Raw genomic sequence first — 14930 nt, 5'->3', positions numbered from 1 at the left:
CAGTGAGGCAAAGACAGGAGGGGAAGGAACAACACGTGCGAAGTCCAGAGGACCGAGGGCAGTGCACACCAGCATCAAGGAAGTCTAGCAAGGCTGGATGGGGAATGCGAGGAGGGTGCGAGGAGATGGGACCGGAGGGCAGACGAGGACGGCTGCCACGTCAGTCCTGATGCCAAAGGATGAACGCAGACAGCTGAGCCAGGGCATCAGAGGTGCTGAAAGGAAGGAAACAAGAGACACAGAGGCAAGAGGTCAAGATCAGATTCAACACGACATGGCGACCAAGCGATGGAGGGAATGAAGAAGGAAGAGAATGAAGGCTTAGAGCCTGGAGCATGGGTAGCTGGGGATGTTCATGGAGATGGCGGAAGAACAAAGGAGGGTGTGGGAAGAAATGAAGTCAGTAGCATTTAGGAACTTGGGGATTAAAGCACCAGCAAAAAAAATCCCCTGATTAGCATCCTCCACCAATGGTCAGTTGGCCTTTGACAAACAGCTCTGGGAAGGGGGATCTCAGTGCTTTCCCAGACGGTGCACTCCAACGCCTGGCAAATGTGTCAGAACAGCCGTTCTTTCTTACACTGAGAAAGGTCCTGCTCCGCCGTAACTTTTATGCACTGATCCTGGATCCACACTCCCGAGCAAATCACAATAAGCCTATTCCCTCCTCCTGTCCTATTTCCCATTAATTGGAGAAGATTCTGCTCATTTCCAATTCATTCACACCCAATGCTTAGAATCATAAGCGTGTAGAATGTTAGTGCACCAACAGGTGAGCTTCATTTCTACAACGTCGTTTCAAGCAGGAAGAGGCAAAGAGAGAGGCATGATCACGCCCCAAATCACCAACTACTCTGGCTGAGTTGATTTCAGAGCCTGAGACCCTGACCCCAGCCAGTGCTCTCTCAATGTATCGTGCTTCTGCGTGTAATCTGACTCCAGAGCCTTATGCTAAGAGCATCCACATCTCAGGGAGAGTTCTAGACTCTGCTCTCAGGAGATGATCCATTGAAATTAAACAGGGTTGAAAAATAAATACACCCACATAAAGCCTGAATAGCATTACCATGAATCCAGGCAGCTACTCTGTCCCTTATTTATGGCTCCACCTGCCTTGAACCAGAAAACTCAAGGGTATCAGTAAGTGGACTGAAAAGTTGTTATGTTTAACTACAGAGAAAAGGATGTCTCCGCAGGCTCTTTTGGAAGTGTACCGATGCCTGGGGCAGCCGGCAGGAACTCTGAGGAGGAAACCTTTGCCTCTGGATAAACACTCAGCCTCTTCTAGTCTCACGATCTCTGGGTCAGGACCGGTCAGGCAGATCACCCTGTGCAATTGCTCCTGACGCTCACACTTCTGTTTGCACACCTCTCATCCCTCCCTCCCAGGGCAGCTCGTCCCAGCAGTGGACAGAGTGACGCTTATCATGATGAGCTTGACATCTGGCTCCCTGCCACGTCCCTCCATAGACTCAGGGGCCATCAGAGTAATAAGCCTGATCTCTTTCAGGTGACAGCCCTTTGACTGTTGGCTGAAGCTGATCCTGTACACCTGGAGCCTTTGCTTTTCTCCAAGGCAGCCCCATTTTTTCCACTATTTCGTATGAAACAAGGTTTGAGTTGACACGATCATTCACCTATATTCTCCTAAATGTGCTGACCTGTCTAGACTGTTCTTAAAGTGTAGCATCCAGAAATAAATGCAGTGGACTGGTGGACTAACTGGGCCCGGTAAAAGAAATCAGTGGATTAACTGATACCCGGTAAAAGAAATCCGTCACCTTCATCTTTCTAGCTAGAATGCTTCTGTTAATGTATCCACGTCATCCAGCCGCTACTTAATGCAATCTATCTGCCTGCCTAATAAAATCATTCAAAGTCAAGGAGCACAGTCCCTCTATGGGCCAGGGCTGGACCAGAGAGCGTGATGCTGTAAAGCGACCTTCAAGTCAACATCAGCCCATCACAAAGCACAGCCAGCTGTGAATTCTCCAGAACCCAGATCAACTCCTAGTTTCTCCTCTTTGGGGAACGGCACCATTTACCTTTGGGGGCCACCCCTCCCCAGTTTCCCTCCACATGCTTAAGGGAACTCTTCTCTACCCTGTGACCAGAAATAGGCACAGGGCTGCCCTCACTAGCCTCCCCCAACCACAGTGAATGCTCTCCAGACCACGAGTGACCAGAGGCAATCCAATCAGAGGTAATGCTGGAGAATTAGGGGGAGGAAGTCCTCCTTTTTCTACAAGGGACTGGTGAGGATAAGTTGTAAGCCAAAGCTTTCATTGGGTAGGAAAAGCTACTCCTGAAAGAAACCATAGCAGAGAAAAGTAGAGCAAAGGAAAGTAGAGAGACAGAGCTACAAAAATATCATTGGAGTCCCTGGATCCAACCCTGCCTGAAGCTAGCGCTACCTTTCAACTTACTACTTTTATTAGTCCCCAAATTGCCTTTTTGCCAAAATTATTTGATGCTGGGTTTCTACCAATGAGTGAAAAATCAACATTGTACAATTTCCCTCACACACATCCAAAAACATCATGTGACACTTTGTCAGCACCCCCCTCGCCCCCCACCAAAGTCTACCCCCACCGAAGCCCAATCCACAACACGGTATTACAGCTCTCAAGTCCAATAATCCAGGCCACATCTTGCCTGGCTTTGGGCCCTCGGGGACATCACTGAAGCTGATCTTCCTTGCCCTCCTCATCTGTCCCCACCACATAGGATTATTGTGGAGGAAGAGTTAACAGGTGTCAAGTCCTTACGACAACGCCAGGCATGTAGAAATGCTCAAAATATTATGGTGTATATTGTTATCATCATTATTGCTATTGTTGTTATACTATTATTACTATAGTTATACTGGCAAAGTCAATGTTTTAGAGTATTAAACCCGTGTTAGTACCGATGCTCTTGGCCTTCTTTCACAGGGTCTCTTCCATCATCCCTGGAGAATGCTTCCTTCTACCTCTTCCAGTGCCAAAACCAACTCACCTTCCTCCCTCTGATCTCTTTGCCAAAAATCAACCTTCCACTGCCATGCATAATCTATCTAGCTGCTTAGAGGAGAGCTCTACTACTCCAGGGATGTCTGGGGCAGGAAAGGGACAGGGGTGTGGCCCTGGGCCCTTCCCTGCTAGCAGGCACAGAGTTCCACCTCGTCTATATTCAGCCTGGCGAACTCAGGGCAAAGCTCAGGCAGTGAACTCCTAATTAAAAGGTAGCCTTGAGCTGTCGATAAAATTATGCATAAAGGACATGTTTAAAAAAACACAGTAGTGACTTCCTGGAGACAGATTTTCACTTGAGAGAGCTATATATATTTTTAACTCAAGTGTTGGGGTAAATAAACAGAAAGTGTGCTCTTCAACACTGCCACTCCTTCCCTCCCCGAAGCTTAGAAAACCATCTTTGATACTCAGAACACTGCACTGCATTTGAAACTGCTGGCTGGAAGGATGTGAGACTCGTCTTTTCTGTGGATTTCGGGAACGCGGCAGGGATGAGCGTTTGTTATTTGTTTAGTGAAGGCGACTCCTTTGCTGAGCTCCTGTGCTCAGCCAGTCAGCATCACTACTCATCTTCTGTACCCAGCCCGCCTGACAGCCTCAGTCACCCTCTCCCCCAGCGCCCTGGGCTTGCCTTATCTTAACAGAGTATCACATACAGCAATGAACAGAGATCACATGTTAACCTGTCTCCTTCACTGCACTCCGAAGGTCCAAATCTGTTATCACCGGATTCCCAGTACCTGGTTTAGCATAGATGTTAAACAGTAGCAAAATGTTGAATGTGCAGATAAGTGAATGAATAGATGAAAGAATGAATGAAACATCTTACTCCACAAACAGCTAAGTAAGCCCCCCAGGACCCAACCTTTTCCCCTTTATCGACACGGCGATCAGCCTGCACAGCTGCTATCTGACGCTTGTGTAACCTCCTCCACGCTGCTGCATCCAGGGGCGCCTTATTTTTGCTTCTGTATTTAGCGTTTTCTCCTCCCATTACTAACTCCCTCTAATTCCCTCTGTAAACCTAGGCAAATCTTTTCCTGTGATCGGGCATCAAAATTCCATTGTTCTACAGAATGAGAAGCTGGGATTAGAAGACCTGGAGGTTCTTCCCAGGACTCTGGGACAGCCAGGGTTCCTTCCTCCCTCCATCCCTCTCCCTGTGGGAAAGCTTCCTTCTTACCTTCAAAGCTCCCAGCAAACAGGTAAAGCCAGGTGATGGCTGGGATGCAGAGCAGAGTCAACGAGGCAGCCAGGAATTTCCGTCTCCCTCTGCAGATTCCCAGCATCCTCTCGGAAGTGGCAATCCCTAATCCCAGCGCCGTTTCTCTGCCCGGAGCGTGGAGTCCTCGGCCTCCCTCATAATACTTTCTGAAAGAAAGAGCAAAGAGGGAAGGGCTGAGTTCTTAGCACTGTCAATGGATGCAAATTGCAAAAGAAATATCCTGCAGATCCTGAGACTGGTTCGACTCATCTACAATTTCCTGCTAACCTTTCATCCCAAGAGATGATGCAGCAGCCTTGCAGTCTACCCAAACTGAGAGAGCGCTTTACAAAATCAACAAATGCAGGATGATACAAACTATAACAGACCTCTGTCCCTCTCACATGCATACATACACGCATATATTTTATAGTTTAGGTGAGTTCTGAAGCCTGGACTAAACACTTATTAAAAAGAGCACCTAATTAGCATCTTATATGTACCAAGCACTAACCAGGTACTGTGTTTTCAAAAGTGACCAGAGTATGGGTTGGCTTTAAAGAACACTGTCTAACAAGAAAGACCAACACAAAACATCCACAGGAACCCCAAGAATGTGATGACAGAGATTTGCACAGACCTCTATGGGAGGACAGATGAAAGTACCGACCCATCCATGTTTAGTCAAGAGGGCAAAACAGTTCCCCGTGTTCCCGGCAGAGAGAACTGCGGAAGGCGGGCAAGGCTAACAGACGACACACTCAAGGGAAAGGAGACCGGAGAGGCCCCAACGTCATGGGCGGGAGGCTACATCTCAATCACCGGGGAAAACCTAGAAACACTCCACAGGGACTGTCTTAATAGCTTCCACCCTTTCACAGAAGATTGCCAGAAAAGCATGAAACATTTCAAACAAGCAGAGACCGGAGGGGAGCAGACAGACAACCTACAACCAGCCTGCAGAGGGACAATCGTGGACCACGCAGAAGGCTGGCTGAGACAGGTTCAAAGAAGACACAGAAGGTCAACCCAGACCGAGCAGAGGGCGAATGATCTTTCATCTGAGTACCTGACCAGGAAGGCATGTGACTTACGAAAAAATTTAAAAACCAACCGACCATACAATCTCATGTCCTCACAGCTCCCAACACAGACATCACAGTGGCTGGAGGTGGAGAGAAAAGTCCACGTGGAGCCCCCTTCGCAGAGCAGAGCTGCCACGGCAGGCAGTTATAGAAGGCTGCAGATTCCCAAGGAAGGGACGACCACCAAAGACCTGGTTTAAATGTCCCCTTGAATGTGTCCTTCCCTCTGCCATAACCCTTAAACCCTATGTGACAATGGTCTAGTTTAAGTGTCTTCCTTCCGCACCAGCCTTGGTGTTTCGAGAAGGTAGGTGCCCCATCTGACTCACCTTGTATTCACTGACACTTAGCCGACCGCCTGTCACCTGCAGGGCCTGATAATTGTCTGTCGAACAAATAAACGGAATCAGATTCTAACCAAAGGCGACCCTCTCAAGCTTCAGGAATCTGTGTTCGGCAACTTGCCGGCAATAAACACCCAACAGAGCCAACCTCAGCTGTCAAGGCTAAGCTTTCTTCTGTGACCACTCTGACGGGATTTTCTAAATGACCCTCTTTGGAAACAGATCAAAGACCACAGGGCTGGAGGGTGTGGACGAGAAAGTAAAACCCGAAAAAGCAAAATCCCTTTAAACAAAGGATGTGGACTTGAGAAGTCCCCCCTAGGGAAGTTTTCCATTCTGAAGTTAGGGAAACAAACCCTACACACAAACGCCGCTAGTCACTAAGAATGAGAAGCACAGCAATGCTGGTGATCTCTCAGGAAGAGGGAGTGCTGTGAGGAGAGGCTGTGCATTTAGAAAGATCTGGATGCAAATCCAGATACCACACTTGACTAGCTGTGACCTTGGCAAGGCCCCCGTCTCTGGGCAAGCTTCATTTTGTCCATCTATAACATAAGCGCTGCCCTCTGTAGTGGGGGATGGTATGAGCCTTAAATGAGAGCACCCTAGAATAAGCGACTAGCAAAGATGATCAAGCACAGGCAGACATGACCCCACCGCCCTTCCAGAACACCAAAGAGCAGCCTTACTTACATTTTTTCATCTCTCGCCATTCCCACCCTCCCCGGCCCCAAAAGGGTTTGGTAGAAAATAGATTTAAACAAAGAGGTCTTCACTGACATGGCACATGGGTATTTTAAACCTGAAAGACCCACCTATTTAATCCTCCTTCCGGTGGTAGGTACCATTACACTAAAATCACTTTTTTTTTTCACAGTTCACTTAATTATGGTAAAGGCAACTAGCAGTAAGTAGCACTTATTATGCATCAAGCACCTTCCAGTGTTTTTTTACTTGTTTGATTCTCAAACTAGCCTATGAGGTAGGTGCTATTTTTTCCTCCCCATTTTATAGATGAGAAAACCAAGACCCAGAAAGATGGATTAACTGACCAAAGGTTACACACACCTAGTGCAGAGACACCTCAGGCTCTGCTCTCCTTAAGTATTTCATTCTAACAGCTTTGCAAGGGGGGCATTTTCCTTCTGTTGGAAACTAAAGCCATCATACTGAATCTAATTATTTTCTTTCCCAGGGTCAAACATATCAACACAGTTTGCTCCCATTCCAAAAAAAAGTGCAATAGACAAATATAATTGGAAAAGCTATAGAAGAATTTATAATTTAGAGGAAAGTAGGAACATATATGGACTGGAACTCAAGTGGCATTACTATTTAAATAATACTTTTTAAGACGCTTTACAAACACAGCAGAAGCAAGAACAACTACAATCCTGCAGCCTGTGGAACAAAAACCACATTCACAGAAAGATAGACAAGATGAAAAGGCAGAAGGCTGTGTACCAGATGAAGGAACAAGATTAAACCCCAGAAAAACAATTAAATGAGGTGGAGATAGGCAACCTTCCAGAAAAAAAATTCAGAATAATGATAGTGAAGATGATCCAGGACCTCGGAAAAAGAATGGAGGCAAAGATCAAAAGGATGCAAGAAATGTTTAACAAAGACCTAGAAGAATTAAAGAACAAACAAACAGAGACGAACAATACAATAACTGAAATGAAAAATACACTAGAAGGAATCAGTAGCAGAATAACTGAGGCAGAAGAACGGATAAGTGACCTGGAAGACAGAATGGTTGAATTCACTGCTGCGGAACAGAAAAAAGAATGAAAAGAAATGAAGACAGCCTAAGAGACCTCTGGGACAACATTAAATGCAACAATATTCGCATTATAGGGGTCCCAGAAGGAGAAGAGAGAGAGAAAGGACCAGAGAAAATATTTGAAGAGACTACAGTCGAAAACTTCCCTAACATGGGAAAACAAAATAGCCACCCAAGTCCAGGAAGCGCAGAGAGTCCCATACAGAAAAAGCCCAAGGAGAAACACGCTGAGACACACAGTAATCAAATTGGCAAAAATTAAAGACAAAGAAAAATTATTGAAAGCAGCAAGGGAAAAACGACAAATAACACACAAGGAAACTCGCATAAGGTTAACAGCTGATTTCTCAGCAGATTCAGATTCAATGGAAAAATCAAAAGCTTTACAGACAAGCAAAAGGTAAGAGAATTCAGCACCACCAAACCAGCTCTACAGCAAATGCTAAAGGAACTTCTCTAAGTGGAAAACACAAGAGAAGAAAAGGACCTACAAAAACAAACCCCAAACAATTAAGAAAATGGTCATAGGAACATGCATACCGATAATTACCTTAAACGTGAATGGATTAAATGCTCCAACCAAAAGACACAGGCTTGCTGAATGGATACAAACACAAGACCCATATATATGCTGTCTACAAGAGACCCACTTCAGACCTAGGACACATGCAGACTGAAAGTGAGGGAACAGAAAAAGGTATTTCATGAAAATAGATATCAAAAGAAAGCTGGAGCACCAATACTCATATCACATAAAGTAGACTCTAAAATAAAGAATGTTACAAGAAACAAGGAAGGACACTACATAATGATCAGGAGATCAATCCAAGAAGAAGATATAACAATTATAAATATATATGCACCCGTCATAGGAGCACCTCACTACTATAAGGCAACTTGTTAACAGCTATAAAAGAGGAAATCGATAGTAACACAATAATAGTGGGGGACTTTAACACCTCACTTACATCAATGGACAAATCATCCAAAATGAAAATAAATAAGGAAACAGAAGCTTTAAATGACACAACAGATTAGATAGATTAATTGCTATTTACAGGACATTCCATCCAAAAACAGCAGATTACACTTCTCAAGTGCGCACGGAACATTCTCCAGGATAGATCACATCTTGGGTCACAAATCAAGCCTCAGTAAATTTTAGAAAACTGAAATCATATCAAGCATCTTTTCCGACCACCACACTATGAGATTAGAAATCAATTACAGGGAAAAAAATGTAAAAAACACAAACACATGGAGGTTAAACAATACATTACTAAATAACCGAAAGATCGCTGAAGAAATCAAAGAGGAAATCAAAAAATACCTACAGACAAATGACAATGAAAACACGACAATCCAAAACCTATGGGAAGCAGCAAAAGCATTTCTAAGAGGGAAGTTTATAGCTATAAAAGCCTATCTCAAGAAACAACAAAAACTTCAAATAAACAATCTAACCTTACAACTAAAGGAACTAGAGAAAGAAGAACTAACAAAACCCAAAGTTAGTAGTAGGAAAGAAATCATAAAGATCAAAGCAGAAATAAACAAAATAGAAACAAAGAAAACAATAGCAAAGATCAATAAAACTAAAAACTGATTCTTTGAGAAGATAAATAAAATTGAAAAACCATTAGCCAGGCTCATCAAGAAAAAGAGGGAGAGGACTCAAATCAATAAAATTGGAAATGAAAAAGGAGAAGTTACAACAGACACAGCAGAAATACAAAGCATCCTAAGAGACTACTACAAGCACACTATGCCAATAAAATGGACAACCTGGAAGAAATGGACAAATTCTTAGAAAGGTATAACCTTCCAAGACTGAACCTGGAAGAAGTAGAAAATATGAACAGACCAATCACAAGTTATGAAATTGAAACTAATTAAAAATCTTCCAAGAAACACAAGTCCAGGACCAGATGGCTTCACAGGTGAATGCTATCAAACATTTAGAGAAGAGCTAACACCTATCCTTCTCAAACTCTTCCCAAAAATTGCAGAGGAAGGAACACTCCTGAACTCATTCTATGAGGCCACCATCACCCTGATACCATAACCAGACAAAGATACTACACAAAAAGAAAATTACAGACCAATATCACTGATGAATATGGATGCAAAAATCCTCAACAAAATACTAGCAAACAGAATCCAACAACACATTAAAAGGATCATACACCACGATCAAGTGGTATTTATCCCAGGGATGCAAGGATTCTTCAATATACACAAATCAGTCAGTGTGATACACCATATTAACAAATTGAAGAATAAAAACCATATGATCATCTCAATAGATGCAGAAAAAGGTTTTGACAAAATTCAACACCCATTTATGATAAAAACTCTCCAGAAAGTGGGCATAGAGAGAACCTACCTCAACATAATAAAGGCCATATACAACAAACCCACTTCAAACATCACTGTCACTGGTGAAAAACTGAAAGCATTTCCTCTAAGATCAGGAAAAAGACAAGGATGTCCACTCTCACCACTATTATTCAACATAGTTTTGGAAGTCCTAGCCACAGCAATTAGAGAAGAAAAAGAAATAAAAGGAATACAAATTGGAAAAGAAGAAGTAAACTGTCACTGTTTGCAGATGACATACTATACATAGAGAGTCCTAAAGATGCCACCAGAAAACTACTAGAGCTAATCAATGAACTTGGTAAAGTTGCAGGATACAAAATTAATGCACAGAAATCTCTTGCATTCCTATACACTAATGATGAAAAATCTGAAAGAGAAATTAAGGAAACACTCCCATTTGCCATTGCAACAAAAAGAATAAAATACCTAGGAATAAACCTACCTAGGGAGACTAAAGACCTGTATGCAGAAAACTATAAGATACTGATGAAAGAAATTAAAGATGACACCAACAGGTGAAGAGATATACCATGTTCTTGGATTGGACGTATCAGTATTGTGAAAATGACTATACTACCCAAAGCAATCTACAGATTCAATGCAATCCCTATCAAATTACCAATGGCATTTTTTATGGAACTAGAACAAAAAATCTTAAAATTTGTATGGAGATACAAAAGACCCCGAATAGCCAAAGCAGTCTTGAGGGAAAAAAACGGAGAGGGAGGAATGAGACTCCCTGACTTCAGACTATTCTACAAAGCTACAGTAATCAAGACAATATGGTACTGGCACAAAAACAGAAACATAGACCAATGGAACAAGATAGAAAGCCCAGAGATAAACCCACGCACCTATGGTCAACTGATCTATGACAAAGGAGACAAGGATATACAATGGAGAAAAGACAGTCTCTTCAAGAAGTGGTGCTGGGAAAACTGGACAGCTACATGTAAAAGAATGAAATTAGAATACTCCCTAACGTCATACACAAAAATAAACTCAAAATGGATTCAAGACCTTAATGTAAGACAGGACACTATAAAACTCTTAGAGGAAAACATAGGTAGAACACTCTTTGACATAAATCACAGCAAGATCTTTTTTGATCCACCTTCTAGAGTAATGGAAATAAAAACAAAAATAAACAAATGGGGCCTAATGAAACTTCAAAGCTTTTGCACAGCAAAGGAAACCATAAACAAGACGAAAAGACAGCCCTCACAATGGGAAAAAATATTGGCAAGCAAATCAATGGACAAAGGATTAATCTCCAAAATATATAAGCAGCTCATTCAGCCCGATATTAAAAAAACAAACAACCCAGTATAAAAATGGGTAGAAGACCTAAACAGACATTTCTCCAAAGAAGACATACAGATGGCCAAGAAACACATGAAAAGCTGCTCTGTATCACTAATTATTAGAGAAATGCCAATCAAAACTACGATGAGGTATCACCTCACACCAGTTAGAATGGGCTTCTTCAGAAAATCTATAAACAACAAATGCTAGATAGGGTGTGGAGAAAAGGGAACCCTCTTGCACTGTTGGTGGGAATGTAAATTGATACAGCCACCATGGAGAACAGTATGGAGGTTCCTTAAAAAACTAAAAATAGAACTACCACATGACCCAGCAATCCCTCTACTGGGCATATACCCAGAGAAAACCATAATTCAAAAAGACACATGCACCCCAACGTTCACTGCAGCACTATTTACAATAGCCAGGTCATGGAAGCAACCTAAATGCCCATCGACAGATGAATGGATAAAGAAGATGTGGTACATATATACAACGGAATATTACTCAGCCATAAAAAGGAACGAAATTGGGTCATTTGTAGAGACGTGGATGGATCTAGAGACTGTCATACAGAGTGAAGTAAGTCAGAAAGAGAAAGACAAACATCGTATATTAACGCATATATGTGGAACCTAGAAAAATGGTACAGGTGAACCGGTTTGCAGGGCAGAAATAGAGACCCAGATGTAGAGAACAAACGTATGGACACCAAGCAGGGAAAGCGGCCGGGGGGGGGGGATGGTGGTGTGATTAATTGGGCAACTGGGATCGACGTGTACACACTGATGTGTATAAACCTGATGACTAATAAGAACCTGCTGTATAAAAAAATAAATAAAATAAAATTCAAACTTTAAAAAGAGAAGACTCTCTACAACACTCACTTTCCTCCTGTCCTCTCTCCATCTGCACACGTTAACTTCAACTGGCACAATTTGTTCAACGTTTTAATACAGAGTCTAGGGTGGTTTGCCTTTTATGATAACACTGGCATCTGAAATTAAACCCAGCAGGTGAAAAATGTTCCTTCATGAATCTGACTTTTCAATGACACCTCTGTGCACTAGAAACACATTTTAAAGAAAAATCTCAATTTATATCAGAAGTTCCTCCAGGAAGTTAGTATAGGAATCAACATAAGAAGAAGAAAGGAAGGAGGAAACTGGAGGTGGGCTGGAAATTACATCGCAAGCATGTGCAAATGTTGATGCATTAACTAGAAAACCAGTCTCTAAACTGTTCTTGCCTGGGGAAAGGGAGAAGGCCTCACCTATTAATCCAGGTGTCTAAGAGTCATCTCTAAATGCCCCTCCCTCAAATCCAACATCCAATTCCTTAGCCAAGCTGGTCAATTTCTCCTCCTAAATATCTACTCCATCTGTCTTCTCCCATTTGTCTTAACCAATGAAATTCACACCTATGAAATATACTGTAGGAGCCAGAAGAATTCCCATGAGCTGTTAAGCCACAAAAGGTAGGATTCAAAGTTGAACATAAAATGTGATTTCAAGTATCCTTCAATCCAATGTAATAAATTGTATATAAACATATAAATACCTACGTAGCTATAGATATGAAAGAGGTATAAGTGTTGAAAGTTATCTCTGGGTATAGCATATGGATAATTTCAATATACATGAACACTTACTTTTCCTAAATATTATATAAATATAAGGAGTATGCATTCCTTTTATCATTTAAAAATATTTAAAAGCTTAAATCACTATGTCTTCTTGTTATAGTGCTTTCCATTCAAAACACCTCAGTGCAGACACTGTAGTATATACATGTTACTTTTACCTTACATGCTAGGGGCAGTGAGTTAACATATGTAGGATCCTAGTTGGGATTATACCCTCGAGGGGTTGCTGGTTACCACCTGAAAGACCCCAGTCAGAGGCCCACATTCCAAACACTGCTGTGTTCAGCCATCTCTGATCAACACCAGAGGCTCTTTTTCTCTTTTATTTTTTTAATAGATCTTTATTGTAGTATAACTGCTTCACAATACTGTGTTAGTTTCTGTTGTTAAAAAAAAAAAAAAAAGAGAGAGACAACCAGAGGCTGTCTTTTAATTAGCATCATGGATGTTAGAAATGATTTTTCATGGGTGTTCAAGACGTGTGGATTGTCCAGAAACAATGTACATGAAGAGGGAATAAAAATCTAAGTAACCTCCAAAAACAAAGTCTAAGGAACACAATGGCCAAACCCATCAGAACCACTTAGGATCCCAAACTGATCCTAGGACAAGTAACAGACTTGGGCCACCGATTTTTCTAACTAAAAGAGTGGCTGAATCCTGAGAGTCGTAACATTGTCACCCCTGTACTAAGAGGGCAAAGAGATTATAAAACAGGTCCTACAGCAGATAGAACCTCTGCCGATGTTAGCTTGGCTGTTATCCTTATTTGTATTATTGCTGGTATGACAACCCCACCTCATGTCTATACCCAAGCCATCCCCTCACACATACCCCAACCGTCCTGCAATGTCCTTCCTCCTCTGCTGGACCTCAGGAGGAATTTCATGTCCTTACTGCTTCTGTGAAACCTTTCTGGCAAGTCCAGACCTAGAGGCATTCCTTCTCTTTGTTTCTAGACCCCAATAGGTGTCAAGAGCACATTCCTGATCACTTAATTGTTTTCTAACCATTTCCTGTTCTCTCTCCACGTCAGACCAAAACCCCCAAGGTCAAAGGATCCAGGTCTTCTACCAGCATTTAAGACAAAGGTTTACAGTAGCCATCTCAACCCAAAGTGTCGTCCCTGAACCAGCAGCCACTGGGCCCCACCCCGGCCCCAATGAATCAGAATCTGCATTTTAACAAGAGCCTAAGTGATTCGAGAGCACATTACTGTTTGAGAGGGCTGCACTCAAGCACTTAGTAAATAACTGGTTAATACCCAAAGCTCGCCTCTCCCCTCACCTCACCCTGCAGGGACAAGCCAGTGCAGAAGGGAGCACCTGGACTTCTTCAATTGCACATTTACTACAACAGTTCTCTGACTGACGGAAGCAGAGTTTCTAGAAGGAAAAGTGCCTTTTTCTAATTAAACACAAGCATCTTATGGACTAATGGTAGCTCTGATGACCTCCTGGCAAAAGCAATTCTTGCACATTTGAATAATAATGGAGCAATGCCAACACCACCCACAGAGGCACCACCACACCCATTTTACAGAAGGGAAAATCGACACTAAAAGAGGCTAAGGACACTGATTTAGTTGTTGGAAACCCTGCGATTCAAATTCTAGTATTTTCTGGAAAAAAAAAAAAACAGGAAAAGAGTTCTTTGCTACAGGACACCAAATTGATGACCAGTCTGAACCTCCCCAGTCAGAGCAGATACTTCAAGGGCAGGCACCTTGTCCATGCTGCCCACTGCCGCTTGCTTGTTGCCAGCACAGTCTCTGGCACACAAGGAGGTGATCAATAAATAAGTACTGAGTGGGTCAAGGCCTGAATCTCTCAGTGAGAGCCAGCAGCCTCCCCGGATGTTCATTATCATACAAGCGCCTCCTGTCACACAACCTCCAGCCCACGCTTTCCTCCCAAGTCCAACGATGAAATCCTGTGGAACTTCCACTGTGTGACCCACACATTCCTCTTTATCCTCAACTACCCCTCACTTCATGCTACCTCCAGCTTTTAGGGGAATGCATAGCTGTCCCCTGGACCACGGCTTTCCCGAGGGAAACGTCTTTCCACTACTCTCTCAAGGCAAACACATAACAACTGGAAAAAAAAATGCACACGCTAAAAGTTAAGAATTCTGTTTTATTCGGTGGATTTTCTGAGGACTTC

General features: G+C 42.7%; 1 protein-coding gene across 1 annotated transcript in view; it reads right to left on the bottom strand.

The window, feature by feature from the left end:
- Nucleotides 1–14930, bottom strand: part of LARGE1 (LARGE xylosyl- and glucuronyltransferase 1) — a 589914-nt gene that overhangs the window by 434153 nt on the left and 140831 nt on the right. The window contains 1 exon segment of the mRNA XM_060165047.1: nt 4198–4385. Coding sequence (XP_060021030.1) covers nt 4198–4303 — 106 coding nt within the window. The 5' untranslated portion in view covers nt 4304–4385.

The sequence above is a fragment of the Lagenorhynchus albirostris genome, chromosome 11, assembly GCF_949774975.1.
Source record: "Lagenorhynchus albirostris chromosome 11, mLagAlb1.1, whole genome shotgun sequence".
In the NCBI taxonomy this organism is placed as follows: domain Eukaryota; kingdom Metazoa; phylum Chordata; class Mammalia; order Artiodactyla; family Delphinidae; genus Lagenorhynchus; species Lagenorhynchus albirostris.
The sequence above is the reverse complement of the archived record's forward strand: the minus strand, read 5'-3'. Positions and strand labels throughout refer to the sequence as shown.